The sequence below is a fragment of the Balaenoptera ricei genome, chromosome 6 (assembly GCF_028023285.1).
Source record: "Balaenoptera ricei isolate mBalRic1 chromosome 6, mBalRic1.hap2, whole genome shotgun sequence".
In the NCBI taxonomy this organism is placed as follows: domain Eukaryota; kingdom Metazoa; phylum Chordata; class Mammalia; order Artiodactyla; family Balaenopteridae; genus Balaenoptera; species Balaenoptera ricei.
Genome location: NC_082644.1, coordinates 122,135,391 through 122,161,138, shown reverse-complemented (window position 1 = coordinate 122,161,138; position 25,748 = coordinate 122,135,391). Strand labels below are relative to the sequence as shown.

Sequence of the window (25,748 nt, the reverse complement as noted above, 5' to 3'; positions counted from 1 at the left end):
TTCCGCCCTCTGCCGGTGAAGCTCTTCACCCGTAAGATGGGGAGACGCTGTCCCCGCCTGGGGGAACGATCCTGTGGGTGAAAAGCGGGTACCAGCAGGTGGGGCTGCCTTTGGCCGCTGTCTGGTCGGCAGGTTGCTGCTGATTGGCCAATTGCTGAGCGTGTGGCTTCTTCAAAGGACTCAGTCGGCCAGCAGGGCTGGAGGCGTCAGGACGTCCTGGCCCGCTCCTCGCTGCCCGCAGCCCGGGGTGGGCTGGGCTACACAGCGTCAGCGTCGCGTGGGCACCCATGTCCTTGGTCCTGCCCCGCTGACCGGGCCCGTGCCTGCTCAGCTGGCAGGCCCTGGGGGGCACGCGCCCGCGTCCTGAGCATGCCCGGGGCTCCCAGGTGGGCCGTGTACTGCGCCCCAAGCCAGCCACCTGGGTGCTGCTGAGGGCTCCTGCTGGGTCCTGCTGCTGTGAGGGGCCCTGCCCGCCGAACTCCCTCAGCACACATTCCCAAAGTGCTTCCCAGGGCACCTCGTGCCCTTTCATGTCCCCATCTCCTCACCCTGGAGCCTGGGGCCCTGGAGGCCCCTCTGGCCACGGGACGTGGTCTGAGCACCTGGGCGGCCTGGGCCCAGCCTGCAGGCGAGCGGATCAGGTGAATGAACACAGGAGGGAGCCTGGGCGACACCCGCGCCCCGTGGGCGGGTCCCCCTCGGGCCTGACCCCGCCGGCTGGTGGGCAGCCGCGAGCTGCCAGACCGCGTAATGAAGCCAGCCTGTGCCTTCCCCGAGGCCCACAGGGAAGGGTATAAGCCTGGACTGGTGCCGAGGCCCGTGTCCTGCGGCTTTGGGGAGCTGGCCCCAGCCCCCGCCTCCCAGACATGAGGGGCGAGGTGCTCGCAGCCCTGCTGGGGCTGTTCGTGGCGCTGGCGGCCGGTGTGGAGGACTTGAGCCTGAAGGACTTCGACTTTGCCCAGGTGGCCGGGTCAGGGTGCCTGCCGTGGGGGACAGGCCCGCCCCGGCGTGCCTGGGAGACCCTGCAGGGCCTGCTGCCTCTGGAGCCCCTGCCAGCTCCGCAGCGTGCGGGGCCCCGGGATTTCCCGGACCACTGTCCTGCCCTGTGGTCGGGGGTGGCCCTTGATCCGGGCTGCGGCTCCCCCGGGGCAGCCCCCCTCCAGCTCTCCGTCCCCCCAGTTTTCAGGTATCTGGTACGAGATTGCCTTCGCTCCCAACCTGGAGCCCCAGGGCTCGCCCCGGACGAAGAAGATGGGGGCCGTAATGGTGGAGCAGGAGGGGCCACACCTGGCCCTGGCCTCCGTGTCTGACCAGTGAGTGGCGCCTCCCTCCCCTGTGCCACGCGGTCACCCTGCTGGGATGAGGGTGGGTTTTGGGTAGAAGGACACTGGGGGTACAACCCTTCCCAGACGAGGGGTCCGCAGAGCAGAGCAGGAGTCCCGGGGCCGTCATTCTCTAAGACGGTTGATGAGGTGACCTGCAGCCTCAGGGCCAGTGCGGGCTGGGGCTCGGCCTCTAGCCCCACCGCCCGGGACCCCTCCCTGCCGGGTGTCGGGGCATCCCCGCGAGGCTGCCCCAGCCCAGGCACTGTGGACGAGCCCGTGCTGCCTGCAGGCTCGCACGCCCCCGGCCTGGCCACCTCCCCAGCACGTGTACGGGCTGGGGAGGTGTCTCTGGCCCCTCCGAGGACCCCTAGTCTGAGCCTCAGAGGTGGGCACACTTTCGCTGCAGGAGAAGTTTGTTCCCAGAGGGCAGTCTCCTCCTGCCCGGCCGGGTGGCTGGGGGCTCCCGGGTGGTCTCGGGGCTGCCCCTGGCCCAGAGCAATGGCGTGGCGGGGCTGGAGGCTGCTGGGCTGGCAGGCGTCTGCTCTTTGCAGCGTGAGCCGCTGTGTGAAGGAGAAGAGCCAGGCTGTGAAGGGGGACGCCCCCAGGAAGTTCAAGCTTCCTATGGAGTCGGGTAAGGCGAGCTGCCTGCGGGGGGCCCTGTCCTCGCTCCCTGCCCTCACTCCGCTCAGCCTGGAGGTCAGCGTGGTGCCCAGCAGGCTGGGATCCTCCAGCCGTGCCTTCCCTGTGGACTGGACCGGGTGGGGACGCTGTGTCCCGCCACATGTGGCCCTTGCTCCGCCACACTGGGCACCGAGGGTCTTCCTGTGGGGACCTGACCTCCGTGGGGCGCTCCCGGTCACCCGGCCCGGAGCCCTCGGCGCGAGGCTCAGTGCAAAGCCCGCATGGAAGCCCCCCAGCCGCCGTCCCCAGCCCCCAGCCTCTGGCCTCAGCTGCCAGGACCTCCTCTCTGAAATCCCTGACAATGTTGATCGGGCGTCTCCCTGTCCTGGTCAGCGGGGTTCCCTGCCCACCGTGTGTGTGTGTCCTTCACAAGGCGGGGGTGCGCCCAGGGGCGTGGCCCGTGGGAGGTCCCCACCCAGAGCCTGGCAGGCCTGTGTTTGGTTCATTTCCCAGGAGGCAAAGAGGTCACTGTGGTGGCCACGGACTGCAAGACGTATGCCATCATGAACGTTGTCTTCCGCAAAGGAGGGAAGGCCCACAGTGTCCTGAAACTTTATAGTGAGCCCACGGGGGGAATCTTTACCTCTGCCCTGTCCCAGCCCAGAGAGGGGGCAGGAGAGGGCTCGGAGGTGGATGGGATGGGTGGGACAGGCAGGGAAAGGGACAGGACAGGGAGGGGGACGGGGTAGGGCAGGAAGGGGCACAGGACAGGGCAGGGAGAGTGTCTGTGGCTCCAGTCTCCTCCTGTGCCCCCCCAGCCAGCGGCAACCCTTCCTCGCAGGCCGGATGGTGGAACACAACGAAAAAGCCACGGACAGGTTCCTCGTAAAGGCCCTGGAGCACGGGCTGTCAGCAGTGGGCGTGCAGCTGCTCTCCAAGGACCGTGAGTGTCCGGGCCCCGGGGAGGCCTCTCTCCTGGCACCCATCTCCCCGTGTCACCGTCTTCTCTTCTCCACAGTGACCTGCGTGAACTTGCTGCCCTAGGCGGTGAGGTCCTGCCCTGACTCTGAGGCTGGGGCTCCGTCCACCAGGCCTTCCCATCACGCCTGGAAGAGGAGTTTGGGGTCTGAGGGGCGGTGGGGCTGTCTGGGGCAGACAGAGCCGAGGTCCAGACAGCGGGCCGAGCCGTGAGGGGCTGCCTGGGGGTCGAGGCCGTCAGCTGTCTGTTCTGGGCCAGCTCCTCCTCTGGTCAAAGAGGCTGGGCTGAGAGTGCGGTCCGGGCACCTGTCCTGCAGCCCCTCACTCTGTCCTGTTCTACCGGGAGGTAAGCCTTTGCCCCGGTCTGAGCCCCACCCGGGTCCTGGCCTGAGGGGAGCCCCGGCTCGCTCTAGTTCCTGGGCCTCCGGGGTGGTGACATCAGGCTGCCAGGAGGGGACCCTGGAGGCTGGAAGGGTAGGGCAGGGCTGGGCCGGGGAGGGGAGGAGGCTGGCCCTCGTTCCCCGTTTCCATCCAGCAGGGTCCTGCCGGGGGGAGGGGGGTTGGGCACAGGCCCTGTGGGCCCCTTCTCGGGCTCCCCGGGTCCCCCACTGTGCTAACACGTCAGCTACACGACCCCCTCTGTCTCAACGGCCCCGAGAGGTTGGGACTATTACCCCGCTTTGCAGGTAGAGAAACTGAGGCCCAGGCCACACAGCTAGGACACCCACTCCTGGCCGTGGCTCCAACTGCTGCCCCCCGGGGTCCTCGGAGGCCAGGCAGCGCCCTGAGGCCCTGGCCTTCCGTGTCACAGGAGCTGATCTAGAGGAGCCCCCGCCCCCATCCGGGATGCTCGGAGCCTCGCCCACCCAGCCTCCCCTGGCCGCCCAGCCCTGGGGGGCCCGCCTGCACCTGCTCTGAATAAACTCTACTGCCAAACCCGCTGCCCCGAGTCTTTCCTGGGGCCGAGGGGTGACAGGTGGGAGTGGTTGGGGTGTGTTTTCTGTGGCTGCCCTAAAAAGGACAGCAAACCCAACTCCCAGGTGGCCTGGGTTTACTGTGACCATGTCTGTCCCACCCCTGGCTGGACCTCCCGCTGCAGGGGGCTCAGTCAGCCGCAGGCCAGGCTGCCCTGGGGGCGGTGCGGGGGTAGGGGGACGGGGCGCCGTCTGCCACACTCCTAGGGTCTTCTCTGGTCCCTGAGAGCCAGAGGCAGCCCCAGGCTGGGCTCCCTGAGCAGAGCTCCTCTCAAATGAAAGGTGACCACAGCCGGCGCCTGTCTACCTTCGCCCATGGCTCCCTACTGCCCCGAACTCAAATCCATGGGCATTGGGTCCAAGGCCCTCAGCCACGGCTGCCCTCTGGCCCCCCACTGGCTCGCACCCGCAGGTCAGCCCAGCCTTCGTCAGTGCCTGGGGGCACCCTGCATTCTCTCACCCCAGGACCTGCGCTGTGATGTGTGATTCCCCCCCCCCCTTCCATCAGCTGGGGCAGGGTAGAGAATGTGGGCGGGTGTCAGCCCCCTACCCACGTGCAGAGCAGCGTGACCGGGTTCCAAGCACGGCTGGGGGGCTGGGGTGCTGGTCCAGCCAGAGAGGAGAGACCCTGCTGACCCTCAGGTGTCCAGCCAGCCACCAGTAAGCCCTGCAGGAGTAAGGACCAGCCCTGAGGGAGGACCTACCTGGGACTCGCCTTAGCAAATCCTGAACCGAGTCCCAACAGACCCACAGGGCAGATGTTTGGAGACCGAATTCTGACGCATTCGAGGTGCTTGGGGAATACTTGCACTTTTCCCCAGATCTGTCAGGCCAGAGCTCGAGGGAGCAAGGTCGTCTGCCTCAGCTGGACTTCCCCATAGAAGGTTCTAGGATGTCTGCTTGGGCTTGGGCTGCTTGGTTCCGTAACACAGAACCCTGCTGGGCGTGGTGCAGAAACAACAGGAGTTTACTTTCTCAGGTTTCTGGAGGCTGGAAGCCTGAGATCAGGGTGCTGAGAGGGCTGGTGTCTGGTGAGACCCCCTTGTTGGCTTGTGGACGGTGGCCTTCCTGCTGCGTCCCCCGCTGGCCTCTTCTCTGCAGACACGCGGAGATAGATCTTTGGTGCCCTTCCCTCTTCTGAGGGCGCTAGCCCTACCGGATCAGGGTCCTACCCTTATGACCTCACTTAAACTTATCACCCCCTAAAAGGCCCTAACGCCAAATTTGGCCACATCGGGCCATGAGGGCTTTAGCACAGGATCTTGGCGGGGGTGGGGGGACACAAATCAGAGGGTGATAATGGAGACCAGGGCTTCTACAATGCATCATCAGTAACGTCTAGCACAGAAGTTACTACACATACAAAGAAACAGGAAAATACGACCTATGGTTTAAAAAAAAGAAGTTAATAAAAAGTGATCCTGAGAAGAGCCAGAGTTGGATTTGGAAGATGAAGGTCTAAAGCAGCCTTTACATTCTGAACTTTTACTCTGCTCCACTGTCCCGTCTATTCCCGCGTGGGTACCATTCTGCCATCCATTAATCTAGTCCTTCCTCATAGCTTCTCTTTTATCTATCTATATCTATCTATCTATCTACCTACCTATCTATCATCTATCTACTATCTATCTATAGATCTATCTCTTTGTCTAATAGGGTAAATTTTGGCAAACTGAATTTTCCTGTAAAATTATCCATCTCATTGAGGACTTCAAAGTGATTTGCTTAGAGGTCAGCAAAGTACTTTCTGTTGATGCAACACTTTTTTCTTCTGTCCCAAAGGTCACTTCCCACCCTTTTGTCACTTCTTACTTCATGTATTTATGGTCTCTCCATTTTTTCTTATTCATGTTAGTTAATTCTGTTATTTTTAAAAAGAATACTAATGATTTTGGTAATAATTCTGCAAATTCACAGAAAAATTCTGTTCATTTTTCCAAGGATGAGGACTTTGGTTCATTAATTATATCTGCTGTTCTCTATACTCTATTTATTATTTCCCACTTTTATCATTATTATTTCCTTCCTCGTGACATCCTACGGTTTATCTTGTTCTTTGTCCAGCTCTTGGAGTTGGGAATTTAATGCATTTAGTTTCATTCTTTTATTTTTAATGGTGTGTTTAAGGTTATGATGTTTCCTCTGACCCTGAATTACATGGTATTTTTATTATATTTATTTTAAATAAATCCTGTAATTTCAGTTTGTATTTTTCCTTTCATCCAATAGTATTTGTTAAAATAGAAAGTTAAAAAAAATCTAGTTTTACTGTATTTTGTTATGTTTTTGGGGGTTTTTTTGGCCGTGCTGCATGGCATGTGGGATCTTAGTTCCCCGACCAGGGATCAAACCCACATGCCCTGCATTGGAAGCACAGAGTCTTAACCCCGGGACTGCCAGGGAAGTCCCAGTTTTATTGTGTTTTGGTCAGAGAACGTTGTTTGTAATATTTCTACTCTGTGGAACTCATCGATGCTTTCTTTGTGACCAATCAATTTTGTGCATGTTTTACTCTCTGTTATCAAGAGTACAATTATATATTAAACCCTCAAGACCTGTCCTAGATTTTTTAGGGCTTCTTTATCCTCACCTGCAGTGGGTCCATTAGCCCTGCCTTTGTTGAAGTGGTGTGTGCACATCTGCTGTGAGTGTAATTCTGTTTGCCTTGCCTGGTAGTTTGCTCTTGGAAGTTTGATGCCAGCTTATGTCTCTCACCCTTGAAAATGATTTGATCATTTTGCCTGGAGACCCTGAAGAATTTTTCTTTATCAGTAAAGTCTAATAGTCAAATTGTTTCCTGAACACAATTAGCTCTTACTTAATTCTTTCCTGTTTTTGCTCATTTCTGCTCTTAGTTAATTAAAAAAATTCTTCATTCAGGATGTTCCTTTAATGCCCTTCAAAGCTTCAGCATATTTAATTCCGTTTGGAACGTTATGTTACGGTTTTATTCTGCTTTCCACGCACCCCCCTTTCCCCTCGGTGGGATTTCCATTAGAGGAAGTGCTTTCATTCTTATTTTGATTTCTTCTTCTAGGAGCAAAGTATAAAGACTACTGAAGTCTATTCATTTCCTGCATGGGGCTGGCAGTTTGGGTGACTAACAAGATTCCTAATTCATATGCATCTGCTAATGTGAGTGCAGAAAATTCTCTTTAATGAATGGCATTTTGGGTACCGGGTTGTGTGTGTGCGTGTGTGTGTGAAGTTTGGTTCTCTTTTGTCTTGAAGGGTCTTTGTTTGTGTATTTAAATTTTATTTATTTATTTATTTATTTATGGCTGCATTGGGTCTTCGTTGCTGCACGCGGGCTTTCTCTAGTTGCGGCGAGCGGGGGCTACCCTTCGTCCTGGTGCGCGGGCTTCTCATTGCGGTGGCTTCTCTTGTTGCGGAGCACGGGCTCCAGATGTGCGGGCTTCAGTAGTTGTGGCATGCAGGCTCAGTAGTTATGGCTCGCGGGCTCTAGAGCGCAGGCTCAGTAGTTGTGGTGCACAGGCTTAGTTGCTCCATGGCATGTGGTATCTTCCTGGACCAGGGCCCGAACCTGTGTCCCCTGCATTGGCAGGCGGATTCTTAACCACTGTGCCACCAGGGAAGTCCTTGAAGGGTCTTATGTTTACAGGAGTTTTTTTAACTCCTGCTACCCAGTGAGGAAAGGCACCCTTGCCCTTTCTAGCACTCCTCCCTCCCAGAAGTGACGCTTTTCTGAAGCTTCCTCCTGAGCCCGGTGCTGCCCTATGGTCCCGTCCTGGCAGCTGCTCCGTGTCCATCGGAGTTTTGCAGTCAGAGTGGCTTTCCTCTCCTGGGAAGGCCCGGCAGGACAGGTGGCTTCATCTGCCCTCACCTTCCAAACCCTGCCTGTCCTGTGTCCGCAGCACCCCTGGAAGCCAACCAGCAGAGGGGTCTGGGAGCTGTGGCGTGCAGGGTCCCCCACCCCGGCAAGGCATCTTCCCAGTTACTTCCGCCTGGGTTTCGGGGCCTCAGACAGATCCTGCCGAGCCCCCTGCCCTTCACGCCCAGGCAGGGTCTCCGATGACCCAGGGCGGGCAGCCCAGGCCCAGGGAGAGCTCCCATGCGGCCTTGGGGGCCTGGCCAGGGTCATGGTGAGTAGGGGCAGGAGGCAGCAGGGTGAGGCTGCCCAGAGAGTGGGCAGGTCCGGACGGGTGGGCGGCGGGCGGAAGGAACAGGGCATTCCGCTGGGTGTTGCCATGATGGGGCAGGAGCCGGCGCCCGCAGAGCAGGAGGGTGGCTGGGCAGGGAGGAGGTGGGAACTTTCCAAAAACTGCGCGGGGACTTTTAGTACTTTTAAGGATGAAGACAAAAGATACGCAAAGCTGCAGCTTCTGGAGGGGCTGCTTGTTCTTGCCCCTCTCCTCAGACATGACCTTGGCCTGGGTTCAAGGGCAGGGTCCCTGGCCCGCCCAGACTGAGCCAGAGACTGTTGGCTCCCGGGAGGGGCGGGGGAGGGGATGGTGCCGCTGAGGGCTGAATGCTCCTTCTGGAACCTTCCAAGTGAGAGAAGCGGGGATGGCGCGAAGGTGTCTACGTAGGAGGGGCTTCGCACACGCTCCCCAGGGCCCACTGCCCACTCTCTGGCGCGTCTGGAGGATTAATTCCCCCGCCCCCGCCACCACCCAGTACTTTTGCCACCTTGCTAGAAGAGAGGCCAGGATGGTGCCCCGGCGGTTAGCGGCCGCCCACAGCAGTGCATTCAGAGCCATATAAACAGGCTTCCAGGGGCTGGAGGGCTCGCTCACCCTTGGGCCCCCGCGCAGGTGTGCTGGTGTGCAGAGCTCTGAGAGGATGAGGGGTGTGCTGCTCGCCGCCCTTCTGGCTTTGGTCTTAGTGCCCAGGGCCCGGGCCGCGTGGCTGGGGAGGCTGGACCCTCGGCAGGTGACAGCCCTCTTGTGCCAGCACATGCCTTGGGGCCGCACAGCCTCTGGGCTCCCCCAGTGCCAGCCTAGACCACGGGGGCTGTGGGTGGATGGGCTGACCTGCGTCAGGGCCCCCAGATCAAGAGGATGGGCCAGGGCTGGAGGGACAGGCCCCCTCACCCGCTCCTCCTCCGTCAGCTCCTGGGGTCCTGGTACATTCTCGCCGTGGCCTCGGGGGAGAAGGACTTTGTGGTGGAGAAGGCCACAAAGAACATCGAGGGGGTCGTGGTGACCCTCACGCCAGAGAACACCCTGAAGATGCTGTCCTCCCGGCACAGGTGTGTGGGGCTGGGGTCTGGACGGCGGGCCCCGCCCTCACCTCCCTCCGCACTGGGCTCTGCTCTGAGTGCCACCCTCTGCCTGGCGTCTGGGGTCTGCATCCCTGGACTCCCGGCTGGGGCGCCCCTGGGTGGGACTCACGCCTTCTCCACCGGGGCCGGGCACAGCTTCTGACCGCCCCGCCTGCTGTTCCAGGCCCTTGGTTAGCTTGGCAGGGTCTCTGGTCAGCGGGAAAGGCCTCTTCTTTGCTTAAGGCCCTTCTGAGCTGCTACTTAAGGTGGGTCCGTGCATCTGTGGCTTCGAGCCCCTGGTTCTCTCGGAAAATGAATCCCCCAGAAGACGTGGTCACTGAGGTCATTTATCAGACAGGACTTGTGGTGTCAGGCTGAGCCTTGGCTGATTTGGGCCAGTGGAGCAGACCCCACGCACACCTTGGGGGAAGGGATGCTGGAAGGAGGGGTCGTGCTGCTGGGGGACCTTGCTGCCTGGGACACCTGGGGGGAGCCAGGCAGGGGGCGGGGGCATGGCGTGCTGGGGGAGGTGTCGTTCTAGCGCCCCCACCTTTCACGTGGGGAAGGCCAGGCAGTCACCAGCTGGTGGTGCACCACGGGCATTTCCACCCTGTATCTGGAGCCACCGCGCGGCCTGAGAGGAGAACCCTCTCCCCTGCTCCCCGAGGCGCCCTCACGCCCTTCAGGAGATGGCGGGGCTGCCGTCCACCTGGGCCGGCCTGGCCGAGGACGAGCAAGGACAGAGGAGGTCTGTGCTGGGGTGGGGGCCCCTCTGTGTTGGGTGGACACGGGGTCACACGTGCCCTGGGTGGCAGCCCCAAAGCCACATGGCTCGGTGAGTCCTGATGAGGCTGGTGGGAAAGCAATCCAAATATGGAAACTTGGCCTCTGGAGAGCCCTGGGCCCTGTGCAACAGCCGTGGACGGGGAGAGGACCACGGCGATCGCGGGGGAGGGGGGTCTCCGACACTCTTTCTGGCATCTGCTTGTGGTAGTGGCTGGTGAGTGGCCTTGCTCTGAGCCCTGTCAAGGTGCCTCTGCCTGAGGACCTCGGCCAGACACTCTGCAGGACTCACACTCAGACCAGGGCTTACAGGACAGGCAAGCAGCCGTTTCATTTTGTCATTTAACGTGAACTTCATTTGCCAGATTTTGAACAGGAAACACATTTGCGTGTTTCAAAAAATCAGAGTGCCCTGGGAATTCCCTGGCGGTCCAGCGGTTGGCACTCGGCGCTTTCACTGCCGAGGGCATGGGTTCGATCCCTGGTTGGGGAACTAAGATTTTGTAAGCCGCGTGGCACAGCCAAAAGAAAACTCAGAATCCCCAGGGGTGGAAAGCAGGGGTCCTTCCTCCCCCACCTCAGCCAGTGGCCCCCTCCCCACAGGTGGCCCACGGTTTTGATCTGCTGCAGCTCCTCAGGGACGTGCAGGCCCACGCACGTCATTTAAACACGAGGGCCGAATGCTGTTCTGTGTCAGTCCCTGGGGTCTCTGCCCTCTTTTTTTTTTTTTTTTAATAAATTTATTTATTTCATTTATTTTATTTTTGGCTGCGTTGGGTCTTCGTTGCAGTGCACGGGCTTCTTATTGTGGTGTCTTCTCTTGCTGCAGAGCATGGGCTCTAGGCGCGCGGGCTTCAGTAGTTGTGGCACGCGGCCTCCGTCGTTGTGGCTCGTGGGCTCTAGAGCGCAGGCTCAGTAGTTGTGGCGCACGGGCTTAGTTGCTCCGCGGCATGTGGGATCTTCCCGGACCAGGGCTCGAACCCATGTCCCCTGCATTGGCAGGCAGATTTTTAACCACTGCGTCACCAGGCAATCTGCCCTCTTTTGAAACATTTAAAATTTTATTCTTTTTTGTCTTTATTAAGTTTTAAAAGACTGTGGTAAAATAAACATAACATAAAATTTACCATTTTAAGTGTACAGTTCAGGGGCATTAAGTCCATTCACATCGTTGTGCAACCATCACCACATCCATCTCCAGGACTTTCTTTTTTTTTTTTTTTTAATTAATTTATTTATTTTTGGCTGCGTCAGGTCTTTGTTGCGGCACGCGGGACTCTTCGTTGGGGCACGTGGGCTAAGTTGCCCTGCGGCATGTGGGATCTTAGTTCCCCGACCAGGGATCGAACCCGCGTCCCCTGCATTGGGAGGTAGATTCTTAACCAGTGGGCCACCAGGGAAGTCCCTCCAGGACCTTCTCATCTTCCTAAACTGAAGCTCTGTCCCCACTAAATACTCACTCCTCCTCCCCTCCCCCAGCCCCAGGCCCTACCATCTACTTCCTGTGGATTTGACTTTTCTAGGGCCTCACCTGGGGGAGTCCTACATTTGTCTTGCATCTGACTTATTTCATGAAACATAACGGACTCCAGGTTCATCCAGTTTGCAGCCTGTGTCAGAATTTCCTTCTTTTTTAAGGCTGAGTAATAGTCCGTTGTATGGATGGACCACATCTTGTTCCCGTTCATCTGTCAGTGGACACTTGGGCTGCTTCCAGCTTTTGGCTATTGTGAATAACATGGCTGTAAACACGGGTGTGCAAATATCTCTTTGAGATCCTGCTTTCAACTCTTTTGGGGACACACCCAGGTGTGGGATTGTTGGGTCATATGGTGACTCTATGTGACATTTTTTGAGGAACTATTTTTTATAGCTGGGTAATGCTCTACTGGGCTGTCTTCCAGGGCTCTGCTGATGGGCAGACAGTGGTCTCCAGTCTTTTGCAACTGGAAACACACTTTGGGGCGTGGACCCTGGTGAACTGGCCTCAGAGGGATAAATCCCTAGGAGCCGAAGTGCATCTGTCCTTCTGGAGAGGTTGCTCCATGTCACATGAGGCGGGTCCCCCGAGCTGGTGCCAGCACCCGGCGTTTGCTCCCTCTGTGCTCTGATAGGCGACAAACTGCCCCACGTTAGTTTTTGCTTCTTCCTCTGATCACAAGGGAGTGAGACATCTCGGTACCTGTTCCTTCCGTGTTTCCTTCCCAGCCCAACGTCTGTTCATATCTTTTGCATATTTTTCCCTCGGGTGGGTTATTATTGACTTGCAAGAACCCTTAAGTATTAGGGGTTTTAGCCATGTTTGCGATAAAGTTAGATGCAAATATATTTCCCAGTTTGTCATTTTTCTTATACCACCGAGGAGTTGTTGATAGGAAGGGCTCTTTTAGTTTTTGTGCAGGTGTAAACGCCTGGCTTCTTTCAGGGCTTCTGGGTTTTGTGTTCAGAAGCCTTTCTGTCTCCCTGGAGCTGAGAGGGCCTCTGACCTCTGGCCTGCTCGGGGCTGAGCCTGGGGATGCGCGAGCCGTGACCCTCACTGGAGGGCCCAGTTGCACAGCTCCACTCACCCAGTGGTCCCTCTTCCTCCACTGACTGAGATGCTACTTTGTCTCGCGCTAACCTCCTCTGCGTTTTGCTTTATTTTCGGGCTTTCTATTCTGTTCCTTTGATTTGTCTATTTCTGTGCCAAGTCCCACTGTTTTCCCTCTCAGGGCCCCACAATACGCCTTGTCAGTTTACTGGCTTGTTTTTGCTGGTTACACTTCCTTTCAGGCTTTTCCTCGCTATTCCTGTGTCTTGCACGGAACTGGGCCATGAGCTGATCTTGCTGCGCTTACAGAAGTGGGTCTGCTCGTTCTACAGACTGGTGGCTTAGGGAATTTGGTCCCTTTTGGTGTTGAGTCTCTCATCCAAAACTGCAGACCTGGGGCTTCCCTGGTGGCACAGTAGTTAAGAATCCGCCTGCCAATGCAGGGGACACGGGTTCGAGTCCTGGTCCGGGAAGAGCCCACATGCCTCAGAGCAACTAAGCCCGTAAGCCACAACTACTGAGCCTGCGCTCTAGAGCCCGCGAGCCACAACTACGGAGCCCGTGTGCCACAACTACTGAAGCCCGCACGCCTAGAGCCCGTGCTCTGCAACAAGAGAAGCCAGCGCAATGAGAAGCCTGCGCACCACAACGAAGAGTAGCCCCCGCTTGACGCAACTAGAGAAAGCCCGCATGTAGCAACGATAGACCCAACCCAGCCAAAAATTTTAAAAATTAATTAATTAATTAATTAACAACAACAACAACAAAAACAAAACAAAACAAAACTGCAGACCCCCTGTTTGTCTCATGCTCCTTTTGTGCCCTCAGCAGCAATACAAAACTTCTAAGTTTTCTCCGTGCGGATCTGGCAGAGCGGGTCTCTGGGGAGGTGACGGAGCAGATTCGCATTCTGCAGGTCCCAAGCCGGCCCGTTTCCCTGACGGGTTCGCTTTGGTCAAGAGCAGGGTTTCTGGGTAACCTGGGCCCCCGAGGGGGAGGCAGAATCCCCTCTGCAGCCACGCTGGCCCCTGGCCGGGTCTGGGTGGCCAGACCTGTCTTCTCTTGCCCTGCACACAGACCCTGGGTGATGACAGACCCCCTTCTTTTCCAGGCTGGAGAGATGCCACCTGCATGCTGTGGAACTGGTGAAACAAAATTCCGGATGGGTGTTCGGGAATCCCGGTAAGGATGACGGCCACGGTGGTCCTTCGGGGCAGCGTGGGCGGCTCCATTTCCCTGACCGTCCTCGGGGCCGGGTTCTGCCCCTGGCAGCCCTGGGCCGCCTGCCCCTGCAGGCAGGGTCAGCACGCAGGAAGGGAAGGGGAGGGGGCGACGCCACCCCAGGCTTCAGTGGCGCTCTCCCCCGGGAAGTGAAAGGTCCTCATTTTGTGAGAGGTTTGGTGCCAGTCCTGAGGACCGAGGACTCGACTGTGTCAGGCAGGCTCAGCTGGGACCCCAGGCCTCCCACTGTAGTGCGCGCGGGTGGGGCGGCTGGCACTCTTGCCCCGTGGGGACAGGATCGTGGGAGGGCGCCCCAGGAGGAGCTGGGACTCGCCTGCTGTCCATCAGCCACTGCAAGCCTCTGTGTGCCGGAGCCGGGTGGGGGTCAGGGACCGGGGGGGACAGAGCTGGGCGGCTCTCGGCCTGCTGGGGGGGGGGGCCCCCCATGAGGTCTGACCCCACCCCGGCGGCACCTGTCTCCCAGCCCTGGGTGTGCTGGAGTACCGGGTGCTGGGCACCAACTTCAGGGACTACGCCATAGTGCTCACGCAGCTGGAGCTCCAGGACGAGGCCTTCAGCACCGTGGAGCTGTACAGTGAGTGCGGCCGCGGGCGTGGTGGCCTCCCTGCCGGGCTGGGCCTCCGTCCTCCCAGGGTCCCGGCCTTGAAAGAGCCCAGCGGGCTGGCGGCCGCTCTGCTCCTCACTCATCCCTGCATGAAATCCCCACCGGGGCCCCGAGCCTTCCTTCCCTGTCGCCCCCTCCCCACACTTGTCCTCCGTGGGAGACGTGACCCTGCCTGGAGGGAGGGACGGGGTGGGGGCTGCACGTGGTAAAGGGCCTTGGGGTCAGAAGAGCGCAGGGTCCCAGGCGTCTGTCTCACTCCTGCTGCGGACCCCCTGCCCGCCCCCGCCCCCCAGCCCGGCTCTCGGGGGCACCTCCCCTGCAGGCCGGACGGAGCTGGCCAGCCAGGAGGCCATGGGCCTCTTCACCAAGTGGAGCAGGAGCCTGGGCTTCCGGTCCCAGCAGCAGGCCAAGCTGCAGAAGGACCGTGAGTGTCGCCGTGCCTGACGCCACCGTGCGCTGAGGGGCACGGACCGTGGGGCCATTGGCTGGCTTCCGCTGCGCTGGGGGACCCTCCAGGCCTCAGGGAGTCAGGCAGGGCTCGGGGGTCTTCAAGGAGTCACCTAGTCCCCGCCCAAAGTCAGACCTGGGGGGACGGCCCCCGTCTGGGGGGTGGGGGGCTGTGTGCAGGGGCCGGCAGGGCCCCGGGTGCTCTGCGGCCACAGTCTGTCCCAGGCGCCCGGCTGGGCAGGGAGCCCCGCCCCGTCCTCACCACCGTCTCGCTTTCTCCCCCAGTCACCTGTGCACACAAGGTCTTCCAGGTAAGCGGCCTTCCCGAGGGAGCGTCCCTGAGCTCCTGTGTGGTGGGAGGAGTCTGGGGGCCCTGGGGGCCCCTCCATCCCAGTGGCTCTACCGCCGCCGTGCAGGGCTGGGGGCTTGGGGGAGCTGCTGCCTCTCCGGGCGAGCCCGGGGTCCCCCAGTGTTCCTCTTGGTTTCCAGTGAATGCTGCAGCCCCCAGGGGACCGGAGGAGGCTGGCCAGACGCCACCCTCCCTGCTCAGCCTCCCGGGTGCTGGGCTTTGGGCTGGCTGCTCCCAGGGGCTCTCGATGCAGATTCAAATAAAGCGGTTCCACAAACCTGTGCCATGCCTCTCGCCTGTGTCCAAGCAGGGCCCTGGGCTGAGAGCAGACAGAAGAGCCGACAGGGAGCTGCCTCCTCGGGGCCGGGGGGCTGCAGGGAGAGGAGGATGGGCGGGGTGGGCTTGTCAAGGGCTGAGCACAGAGCACAGAGCCAGCCTGGGGACGTGAGTGCAGGCCTGCCGCCCCGTCCCTCCCCAGGGTCCCTCTGGCCCGGAGGTGGGAGCTGGGCTGGAGGCAGCTGCTCCTCCCGCAGGGCTCACGACGGCCCCGGGCAGGCAGGAGGCTGGTCCGCTCAATTTGGAGGAAGACCCTGTGATCTGGATGAAGTGTGGGCAGGGCGCTGGGCTGGGATGCCCAGGGTGTGAAAGATTGGCTTTTCCTGGCTGGAGCTCTCGGATGGGGGTTGTGGGGAGCAGGGACCCCAGAGGGCTCGAGCCTGTCGGTCCTCCTGTGTCCTGGAGTCCTGGCAGAGCACAAGCCGTCAGGGGAGGTGGGCTGGGAGCAGGGTGGGGACTGCCTCTCACTTGAGGTGAGGTCAGGTGCACACAGGCTGCCACGCTCTTCACACACACGCACGTGCACATATGCAAGCACGTCAGTACCTGCTAAGGGCATCGAGAAGGCAGCCCCCGCGTCAGCGCCGGCACCATCTGAGCCCCGTCTTCACGTCCTTCACTTTCGTCCCTGTGAAGTGACTCAATGACACGTTCCGACCTTTGCCTCTCTCCCCGGGGGGCTAGGACAGGAGGCCCAGGAGCCTCCCTGCCAGGTGCAATGGCTCCAGGGGACGTGTGGTGACCGGAGGCCCAGGAGGTGACCTCGGGAACATCATGGTCTCCGTCTTTGGGGCATCCCGGGGCAGCAGCTGTGCCGCTCCGAGGGCCGAGGGTAGGGCTGGCCCTCCGTGTGGGGAGGGAGGGCCCCAAGCTCCCTCCCCGCCATTGGCCCACCAGGCTGGCTCGCGGCTGCAGGCTGGCCGGACACCCACGCAGGGCTGGTGGCCTGGGACATTTAAGCGCGGCGTCCGGCGGGCGGCTGTGGGGAGGGCCAGGATGGGGCCAGGCTGGCTGTTGCCCGTGCTGGTCCTGGTGCTGGAGCTGCCTGGGGGGTCCCTGGCGCAGAAGCAGCTCCCCAGGGAGTCTCAAAACCTCAACTGGGTCAAGGTGAGTCTCGTGCCCCCAGCCCACTGGCCGGGCGCCGGGGCCAGGGAGGGCAGGGGCAGCAGGAAGAGGGGTCCCTGGAAATCTTTGCAGAGCCACTGGAATCCGCTGGACGGGCTTTCAGGGGGCTCTGGCACAGGCTTCTGTTGGCCCCGTGGGGCAGCCGATGGCCTCTTTTGGGGACAGGCTGGGGCTTCAAAACTCAGCTGATGGCCGTGGGCCACAAGCCAGGAGCCCCGGGGAGGGGCTGTAGCAAAGGCCCCCAGACAGGCGCGGCCTGAGGTGGCCCGGAGGTGCCAGGTGGGCAGAGGGGAGGCAGCACGAGCAGGACACGTCCTGGAATAATGAGGCTGCTGGCCGGGTGGAAGGTTCCTGTGGGGGCGGCCATGGGCACAGGCTGAGCAGACTGGGGGGCGTCTGGGAGGGGCTTTGCTGCAGGGAGAGCAGTGGGACGGGGTGCAGGGGCCAGCTGGGAGGGAAGGGGCCCCCACGAGGCCCACGTGGGCAGGAAGCTCTGACAGCCGGTGCCCAGGGCCCTGCCTGGTGCTGCCTCGGACCCTAGAGCAGCCGGACATCCGCATCCTCAGCCTGGGATGGCAGCGAGGGCCCCAAGGCAGGGGCCGTGCCAGCCTGTGGGTGCTGGACGTGCCCTGGGCCTCAGGCTAGGGTCACCTGTCCTGTGGGTTCTCTGGGACCTGGGGTGGGGGCCGAACCCGTGTGGCAGCCCAGACCCCGTGCCCCCAGCACCCTCTCCGCAGTTTTCAGGGTTCTGGTACATCCTTGCCATCGCCTCTGACACCCAGGGGTTGTTGCCGGCCAGAGACAAGAGAAAGCTGGGGGCATCTGTAGTGAAGGTTCACAAAATGGGCCAGCTGAAGGTGGTCCTCGTCTTTAACCGGTGAGTGGACCAGGGCAGGGGTCCCAGCACATCCTTTGCAGACCCCTGAGCCCAGGGAGGGGAAAGGGAGCCGGGGGGTGGGGGCGGGGACCAGGCCCGTGGGTCAGTCTGGAAATCCCACAAGGACTGTCCCCGAAACCCCAATACCCATCACTCTCTGCCCCTAAAACTCAAACGGCTGCTTTTGGGAGAGGCTCCCGCAGTCCACCAGGGGCTCAGCGGGCAGAGGGTGTTTGGAGTATTTCCTCTGAGCTGTGGGACCGGCCCGGGTCCACGCTGGAAAGTCCCAGGGCAGCAGAGCCCAGAAGGGGCTCCCTGGCCCCGAGCTCACAGCCCACCTCCCCCCAGGTCACAAGGGTGCCAGGCACACTCGCTGATCCTGCGGAAAGACAGGAAGAGGGCTGTGTTCAGGAACACCTGTGCGTAACCGCCGGGCCCTCGGGAGAGCAGGGGGAGGGGTGGCCAGGGCTTCCTGGCCACCGGGACCCAGGGTTGGGCTACCGACCGCACTGGCCCCGGTTGTCCTCCCCCGAGAACATGGGCCGGTGGGGATGAACGCCCAGGACACGCAGTCAGGCCACCGTGGCCCAGAGCCGACGTGGCAGGCGTGTGCCCGGGGGCCTGGGTGGAGGGTACTCTGCGGCCCTTCCAGACGCCCCCGCCGTGCAGGCGGACGGGGTCAGGGGGTCGGGGCCCACCGTCCAGGCGCGAGCAGGCGACTCCGTGCTTCTCTTCCCGTCCAGTGAAGGGGGTGGCGGGCTTCCACGTGCTGACCACTGACTACAGCGACAGCGTGGTCTACCTGCGCCTGCGCCGGGCGGGCCAGACCACCAACACCCTGCTGCTCCTCAGTGAGTCCAGCGGCCTGGCGTGCGGGGCAGAGGGTGGGGGCCGGGCGGGCGTGTGACGGACACCCAGACCAGCGGCCACACGACGGGCACTCACCCCTCAGTCCAGGGTGCCAGCCTGTGGGGTCTGGTGGTTTGCAGACGGCCGCCTTCTCGCTGTGTCCTCGCACAGGGGTTGAGGCGGTGCTCTGGTCTCGTCCTCGTCTCGTAAGGGCACCAATTCCATCATGAGGGCCCCACGCTCACGACCTCAGCTACCCCGATCACCTCCCAAGGCCTCCTATGACCACCCCGTTGGGGACTCAACACGTGAATTTGGGGGACACACACACGTAGCCCACAGTGGTCGGTCACGGCCCGTGGGGTGCGGCCTGGCAGGAGGGGTGAAGTGGGGAGGTAGGGCTGGCCGACGACGCGAGCAGAGGGAGGGAGGGAGGGTGGGCAGAGCGCGGGACCCTTTGCGTGGAGACCACGCGGGAGGGTCTGGGAGGTACCCCCAGGGGCAAGTGGGGAGGCCATTGCAGAGGGGGGTCAGAAAGCCAGAGGCCGGGAGGGGGCGGGCTGTCCATGTGGATGCAGAGGCCCCCAGGCTGACAGCAGGATTGCGGGGCAGGAGGTGAACCAGGAAGAGGTTCTGCCCCGGGTTGGGTGGCATGTGGTACACAGAGGGCGGGAGGGGGTCCTGGGGCGTTTCCGTCGGGGTGGGCCCGTCCAGGGATGCAGCGAGAGGGGCAGCGGCCAGACTGGCCAGAAGGAACTAGAGGGCCCTGCGTGGTGACCCTGTGTGGTGACCCCACCTCCCAAGGCTCTCTGGGGACCCGCCCTGGCCGACGCTTCCTGTCACCCAACAGTAGCCGCCTGCCCCTGAGCGCACGCACCTTGCTTGTCTGTCCCAAAGCCTGGGGGCGTTCCCGTGCTGGGGGGCAGGTGCAACCTCGCACGGCTGATGCCACGACTCTGCTTCCCCACCGCAGGCAGACAGAGCACGGCCAGCTTCCTGAGTATGAGAAAGTTCATAGACGTGTGTGAGGCTTTGGAGCTCACCCGCAGTGTGACAGTTCTCCCGAAAGATGGTAAAGTGCGGCCGCAAGCGCTCGGGCTCGGGCAGCACCGCTCCCGGCCCCATGCCCGTCCCACTGGGGCGCTGACTCCCGTGGGGGACGGAGAGGTGGAGCAGTGACAAGGGCACTTGTTAAAGATCTGAAGCCACCGTGAAGGCACGGCCACGTGTGCGAGCCCGCAGCACCCAGAGCACAAATGCTGCCTTGGCCAGGTCTCTGCCGTGTGGCTGGGGGCCGGGGCTGCACAGCTTTGCCCTCTGCGGTGCCCGAGGCCCCCGGGAGAGCCAGCCCTCCACCCCCTCACTGCCTCTTTCCTCTCCCGCAGCTTCCTGTGCACACACCATCCTGCCATGAGAGAGAGCTGCCACCCACCTGCTCTTCCCTTTGAGGCTCGACTTGTGGTCCACCTAGACCGCAGGAGTGTTGTTCCAAATTGCAGGCCTTCACATCCAACTGGTTGTTGAGAGGGGTTTGGGGACCCCAGGCCTCTGATGGTGTGGAACCCGGGGCCCGTGGCTGTAGCCCAGCAGGGTCCTTTACGATCACTGAGGGATGGGGTGAGGGGCACATGCTGACCAGGCGGGGGGTGCGAAGCCAGGTCCCTTCAGCCTGTGTCCTCTGGATTACGCGGCAAAAAAGATGCGGCTGGGCCTTTTCTGCTGCAAAATAGACCACAGGTCCCGTGTAATGTGCCACGTGCTTTCTCTGCAGTGAGTCTCTGCCACCATCCTCCGCGTCCCGTGACACCCTACACTGTCTCAGGAAGCCGTGCACGTATACACACCACATGCATGTCGCGGGCATCGTGCTGGCTGCTGGGGAGAGAGCAGTGGGCCCACGGGCAGCCGTGGTTCTCTCTTTAGGAGAGGCAGACGCGGACTCAGGCACCCAAGCACACAGTCACAGACCCTCAGGAATACGTCCAGAGGTGCCAAGCGCACCACGGCGGGCCTGGCTCATTCCAGGTCGGGAGGAGGGGTCAGGGAGGGCTTCTTGGAGGAAGTGACATTTGAGCTGAGAAAGGAAAGACGTTGCGGGTTGAGAAAGTTATGGTGAGGCTGGGAGGGAGCAGGCCCTCCCTGGAAGAGGAAACAGTCTGAAAAAGCCCAGAGTGGTGGAGATGGAGGGGAGGGCGTGGGTGCAGGGCTGGGGCCGAGCTTGGAGCAGCTCGGGGATGCCCAGATGCAGGTGTCCTGAGGGAGTGGGAGTCTAGAGCAGAGGTCAAGGTGGGAGACAGATATTTTGGAGTGACTGATATTTATTTGGTGACGGAGGTTGCACATGGATGAGCTCACCTAAGGAGAAAACAACAGGATTGAGTCAGTCAGCTCCTGCTGCTTAACAAACAACCACACAAATGTATTTTTATTTTTATTATTTTTTTGGCCACGCCACATGGCTTGTGGACTCTTAGTTCCCCAACCAGGGATTGAACCCGGGATTCACCTGGGCAGTGAAAGTGCCAAGTCCTAACCACTGGTCCTAACCACCTGGGCAGTGAAAGTGCCACGTCCTAACCACTGGTCCTAACCACCTGGGCAGTGAAAGTGCCGAGTCCTAACCACTGGACCACCAGGGAATTCCCCCCTACAAATGCATTTAGCTTCCCTGCCTGGGGCTCAGCTTGGGATTGGCTGATGTAGGCTGGGCTCAGCTGTGGAGCTCAGCTGCATTTGTTCTGGCAGTTTTGGGTCGGCGGGAGGTGGGTTGATTTGGGCCCGCTCTGCTCCCCTTGTGCTTCAGCTGTGGCGCTTGTCTCGTGGCCGTGACTGAGGCACACAGGCCGGGAAGGAACATGGGCCCTTTGAAGGCTCAGAACGGGCACAGCGTCACTTTGCCTCATCCTCTGAGTCACTGCCTGGTCCTCACTTCGGCCACAACAGCTCACGTCAGGGGTCTTCATCCCACCTTGCGTCTCAGGTCCCCCGAGTCTCCTGTAACCGGGGTGCTGGAACGTGGACCCCTGTGGTCACACACCTTCCAGCTAAACGAGAAGTGGCCCCAGCCCGGGGGTCAGCATCCCCAGTGGACCAAGAGCGGATGGCGGCCCGGGAGCTCCCGTCCAGGAAGGAGGAGGGGTGGCCCCCTCTGGGGGTGGGTGTCCCTGAAGCACTGGCTCTGCGGCTCCGGTGTGTTGTCCTCTTGGCTCTGTCCTCTGAGACGCTTCCGTTTCACGTGTTCACTTGCTCCGGCCACGTCTGAAGGAGGCGCCGGGACGCACGCCAAGTGTGCAAGGCGCTCAGCCCGTCTCCTGCCTGGAGAAGTCGCCCTGCGGCAGCCGCACCCCTATCTCAGCCACGCAGGGCTTCCGACACTTGGAGGGTTTTCTGTACATTTAACTCCAATGTACTCCAGGTGCCCAGGGCCACACCCAGTGTCCCTTAGGAAATGTGCCTCTTTCTCCAGGTTTGATGATTAGAATTTGGGGGCCCTCAGCCTCGAGCATCCTAGAGGCCCTTGTGTGCACCTCGAGGACCTCCCTGGCACCTTAATTCTTCCAGAAGTCCAACAAAAACATCGCACCCCAATCTTGATTTGGTCTGTACCCTGAGGACGTGTCTCACTGCGGCGCCAGGATTGAGTTTTGTTGCCTGTCTGCACTTTAACAGCCATGTCCTAGATTTGATCCCCGGCCAACCTCAACCCTCCCATGGGGTTTACTCTGAGATAAGAGTCCCTCAGATCCTGGAGGACCCCTGCCCACCCTTCCCATGCGGAGCCCATCCCTCTGGGCCTCCCCACAAGGGCACAGGTGCACACACACACACACACACACACACACACACACACACACACACACTCACACACGGACTGCCCTGCTGGGGGTCAGAGGGGAGTGCATATGGGGAAGGTGAGAGGGGTGAGAAGGAGGTTGGGGGCAGCTCTGCCACGAGGCAGGGATAATGACCCTCTAGCAACATGCCTGGTCCCATAGCACGGGGAGGGGAGATGCCAGGCTGATGGCAGTGGGTCCCCAGGATGCCCAGGGGGCTTCCCGGCTTGGGCCACCCCTAGAGCTGCCTGGAGAAGACAGGGTCTGGGCCCTGTGTCCACTACTCTGGGCACCGGGCACTTGGATGAGACCCCCCTCCCTACTGTGGAGGGGCTACAGGAGAGGAGGCCTCAGCTTACTTCTCTGTAAAGTGGGTGCACAGATGGGGTGATCCCTAAGGTCACATAAGCTTGCAGAGGAGTCTGCTGGCCTTGGTTCTCCATCCCTGACCCACTGTGCTCTGAGTCCTTGGAAAGTGCTTTCTACCCCCTGAGGCCCTTCTGAGCAGGGGACAGCCTGGGGACTTGGGGGACTGGGGACGTGGGGTGCAGAAGGTGGCAGAGACTGGACCACTCATCGGGGACCAGGGGCAAGACCCTCCTTGTTGGCGCCTGGGGGGGGTCCTCATTTGGAAGTGGGTGGAGTCACTGCCCTGGTTGGGATGAGGAGGCCTCCGGAGTGAACTGGACACCACGACAGTGGAGGGAACGAGGGGACCAAGAGAGGCTCTGAGGTCCCTCTCATCCCCCAGGAGCCGGCAGGTCCTGCTCCTTTGCCCCCTCGGCCCCGGTGGAACCACTGCCTTGAGGACCCCCAACAAGTTCTATGGTTAGTTTTCTGGTCTCCTGCCTGGGGCTGCAGTTCTGGGGCTGACCACCAGGGGGCGGGCTGTGCACACTCTACTGGATGGAGCAACTGGAGCAGGGAAGGGACACCCGGGGTCATTCTGGGCGTCCCCCTGCCGGGGATCCAACATGCACCTTTTATTGTTAGCCTCCAGGCCCACACACAGTGGGAGCTGCTCAGAGGCGGGAGGGGGCTCTGAGACCCCCTATAGATCATTCAGCTACTGTCCCCCCTGCACTCACCCTGAGCAGGGGCTGTGTTAGGCCCGGGGGCGGTGCTGACATGACAGATGGTCCCTGCCCTGCAGGAGCTCACGGCCTGGAGGGGCAGATGGACAAGAGCAGGAAAGCAAATCCACGTGAGAGAGAAGAACAAGTGCTCTAGGGAAATGGGTCAGGGCCCTGGAGGAAGGGCCGGGAGCCCCTGGGGGTCTAAAAGGCCTCCACGGTGACACTGATGCCAGGACCAGAAAGACAAGAGCAGCCAGCCCTGCACACTCTGTGAGCAGTGAGTTGGGGGGGAGCTCAAAGGTGCAGAGACTCGGAGGCAGAAGAGAATTTGGCCGGAGAGCCGGTGAGACAGGAGCCAGTGTGGCTGGAGAGAGCGGGGAGGAGCGGAGGTGGGGGGATGGGGGAGGCAGGGCCAGACCCGGGGCTGGAAGGACGTCCTGGTGTCTGTGCCATGCGACAGCATCCCCTAACTTAGAGCGTGCAAGGACAAACACTGCCCCTCTCAGTGTCTGTGACCAGGACGCAGGCTCAGCTCAGCTGGGAGCCTCTGCCCCGCGGTCCCCCAGGAGGCTGGGCTGTGGTCTCAGCTGAGGCTCAGTCAGGGTGGGGTCTGTCTCTGAGATCATTCTCGGGTTATTGGCGGGATTCAGTTTGGACGGGGGCTCGGGTCTTTCCTGTCTGTGGGCCGGGACCCAGTGTCGGTTCTTTGCACTGGAGCCTCTTAGGGCAGCTCGTTAATACCTGATCTTGCTTCTCTAGAACATTGGACCAGAGACAGGGAGAGAGAATGAACACAGGAGGGAGGGAACCAGGCAGAAAGTCACAGACTTTTCATAAACCAGTTTTGGAAACAACCGCCCATCCTTTTTGCCCAATTCTATTCGTTTGAACCCAGTCCCAAAGCCCATCCACCCTCAGGGGAAGGATGACACAGGCATGTGTGGCAGAGGCAGGGAGGCTGGGAGCCGACGTGGGGCGGCCCACCCACAGGCCGAGGTGAGACAGGACGGGAGGACCTGGAGGGTTGTATGTTATCTAGCACTCATCTATGGAGTAAAGTACATTATTTCATTTTTATTTTTTAAAGGTTTTTACTCCAAGGACAATAAATGTAAAATAATGAATTCTAAAGGATTTAAGAATTAAGTAAAGAACAAAGTCCTCCCACTCTAGCAGGTGGTGCCCCATTTCCCGCCCTCCCCCTCTGTGTGTGCCTGTGCCTTTGCGGGAATCGGGCAGGGAGGATTCTGGGGCATGTGCTCTTCCAGAACCCGGTTTCCCCTGGTGGACACTGGTCAGTCCATCCTCTTCCTCTTTTGCATTTTCTGGGGCCCTGAATCAGAATTTCCGAAGAGCCCCTACTGTGGATGTTGGGTCCATTTCCTATTTTTCTCCCCCATCACTGTGCTGAAGGGAACATCTGCGTCCATACTTCTTCATTTGTTTAGAACAGATCCCTGGAAGTGGAGAGACTCGGTCTAATGCAAACATGATTTTAACGTTGGTCACAGTTTCCAACATCTGAGATCTCCTTGACCACTCTGAGCCTTGTTTGGGAAAGCAGGGGTCCACACTCTGGGGCTGAGACCCCCGGGAGGGCGACAGAGGCGGGGCTGTGTGGGGGGTGGGCGTGAGCGTATGAGACAAGGTTTGTGCTGGACCCACAGGGAGCAGTCCCCAGAGGCCGAGGTTGGGCCGGGAGCAAAGATGGTTGCGCCCTACGTCCCCAGCTTCCAGAGCTCCAGCTCTGACCAGTGACCCTGCCTGGGCCTGGGGAGGACTGTGGGTGTTGGGGTGCGGCAGAGCCGGGTGACCTTCCCCCTGCCCCCAGGAGCTGTTCAAGAAGGTGGTGCCCTACCACTGCCTGGGCTCCATCTGGTCCCAGCGGGACGAGAGGGGCAAGGAGCACCTGGCTCCCACCGTCCGTGCCACCGTCGCCCAGTTCAACAGCGTGGCCAACTGCGTCATCACCACCTGCCTCGGGGACCGGAGCGTGACGGCCCGCGCCAGGGCCAGGGTGGTGGAGCACTTGATCCGGGTGTGGCCGAGCGATGCTGTGAGAGGGGCAGGGGAAATCCCTCTCCGGTTTTGGAAACTTCTTGTTCTTGGAGAATTGGGTCTCTGGCTTGCCAGCTGGTCCCTCTGGCTGGGACTTAGCTTCCTCCAGGCTGTTGGGTGGGGACGGGTCCTTCCTTCCCCAAACCAGCTAAGCCTGTGCCCGCAAAACCACGCCCCATTGCTCCTTCTGTCTGCACCGTGCTTCAAGCGGAGGGCACCCCCCCTGCCCAGGGACAGGGTGGTGCTGGGAATGCTCTTGGCTAAGGGGCCAAAGGGGCTGCCCAGAGGGGCAGGTCTGGGGTTCCCCACTCTGCTCCGAGGACAGGTGCTGCTAACCACAGAGAATCCTGTAGGATTGTTGCCTCGTTGGCAACACCTTACACTGGGGTGTAGCCCAAGTCAGCAATAACTTGTTAGCGTGTGAGAAATCTCAGGGGACTAATGAATTCATGGTGGGTCCTTCCTGACCCCACCTCAGAGGTCTCCCTGTCAAAGGGGGCAAAGTGTCGCTCCCCAG

The 25,748-nt window shown here is 60.6% G+C and overlaps 3 protein-coding genes across 3 annotated transcripts; all 3 read left to right on the top strand.

Moving 5' to 3' along the window:
• Nucleotides 1–866: 866 nt before the first annotated feature.
• On the top strand, nucleotides 867–3,032 carry LOC132368023 (epididymal-specific lipocalin-5-like). The gene is made up of 6 exons (XM_059926634.1): nucleotides 867–962; nucleotides 1,180–1,313; nucleotides 1,877–1,956; nucleotides 2,460–2,564; nucleotides 2,788–2,889; nucleotides 2,965–3,032. Exons 1-6 carry the CDS (start codon nucleotides 867–869, stop codon nucleotides 2,988–2,990), a joined length of 543 nt encoding a protein of 180 aa, XP_059782617.1. The 3' UTR covers nucleotides 2,991–3,032.
• Nucleotides 3,033–8,701: 5,669 nt separating this feature from the next.
• On the top strand, nucleotides 8,702–16,372 carry LCN6 (lipocalin 6). Its single transcript, XM_059926701.1, has 8 exons — nucleotides 8,702–8,791; nucleotides 8,971–9,110; nucleotides 13,547–13,617; nucleotides 14,141–14,251; nucleotides 14,604–14,705; nucleotides 15,014–15,039; nucleotides 16,098–16,245; nucleotides 16,311–16,372. The coding sequence occupies exons 1-8, from the start codon at nucleotides 8,702–8,704 to the stop codon at nucleotides 16,370–16,372; spliced, it is 750 nt and encodes a 249-aa protein (XP_059782684.1).
• A 37-nt stretch (nucleotides 16,373–16,409) lies between these two features.
• LCN10 (lipocalin 10) lies at nucleotides 16,410–25,495 on the top strand. Its single transcript, XM_059926700.1, is given in 8 exon segments — nucleotides 16,410–16,520; nucleotides 17,276–17,415; nucleotides 17,764–17,873; nucleotides 18,159–18,299; nucleotides 19,238–19,336; nucleotides 21,309–21,418; nucleotides 25,005–25,229; nucleotides 25,463–25,495. Coding segments are annotated over 8 exon segments (969 nt in total).
• Nucleotides 25,496–25,748: the final 253 nt, after the last annotated feature.

What these genes read in the sequence shown, in the direction of transcription:
- LOC132368023 (XM_059926634.1), top strand. Translation starts at nt 867, where the DNA reads ATGAGGGGCGAGGTGCTCGCAGCCCTGCTGGGGCTGTTCGTGGCGCTG. An exon ending in CTGGCCTCCGTGTCTGACCA is followed by an intron (nt 1,314 to 1,876) that starts GTGAGTGGCGCC and finishes TGCTCTTTGCAG; the next exon opens with CGTGAGCCGCTGTGTGAAGG. An exon ending in GCAGCTGCTCTCCAAGGACC is followed by an intron (nt 2,890 to 2,964) that starts GTGAGTGTCCGG and finishes TCTTCTCCACAG; the next exon opens with TGACCTGCGTGAACTTGCTG.
- LCN6 (XM_059926701.1), top strand. Translation starts at nt 8,702, where the DNA reads ATGAGGGGTGTGCTGCTCGCCGCCCTTCTGGCTTTGGTCTTAGTGCCC. An exon ending in CAGCACCGTGGAGCTGTACA is followed by an intron (nt 14,252 to 14,603) that starts GTGAGTGCGGCC and finishes CCTCCCCTGCAG; the next exon opens with GCCGGACGGAGCTGGCCAGC. An exon ending in GGCCAAGCTGCAGAAGGACC is followed by an intron (nt 14,706 to 15,013) that starts GTGAGTGTCGCC and finishes TTTCTCCCCCAG; the next exon opens with TCACCTGTGCACACAAGGTC.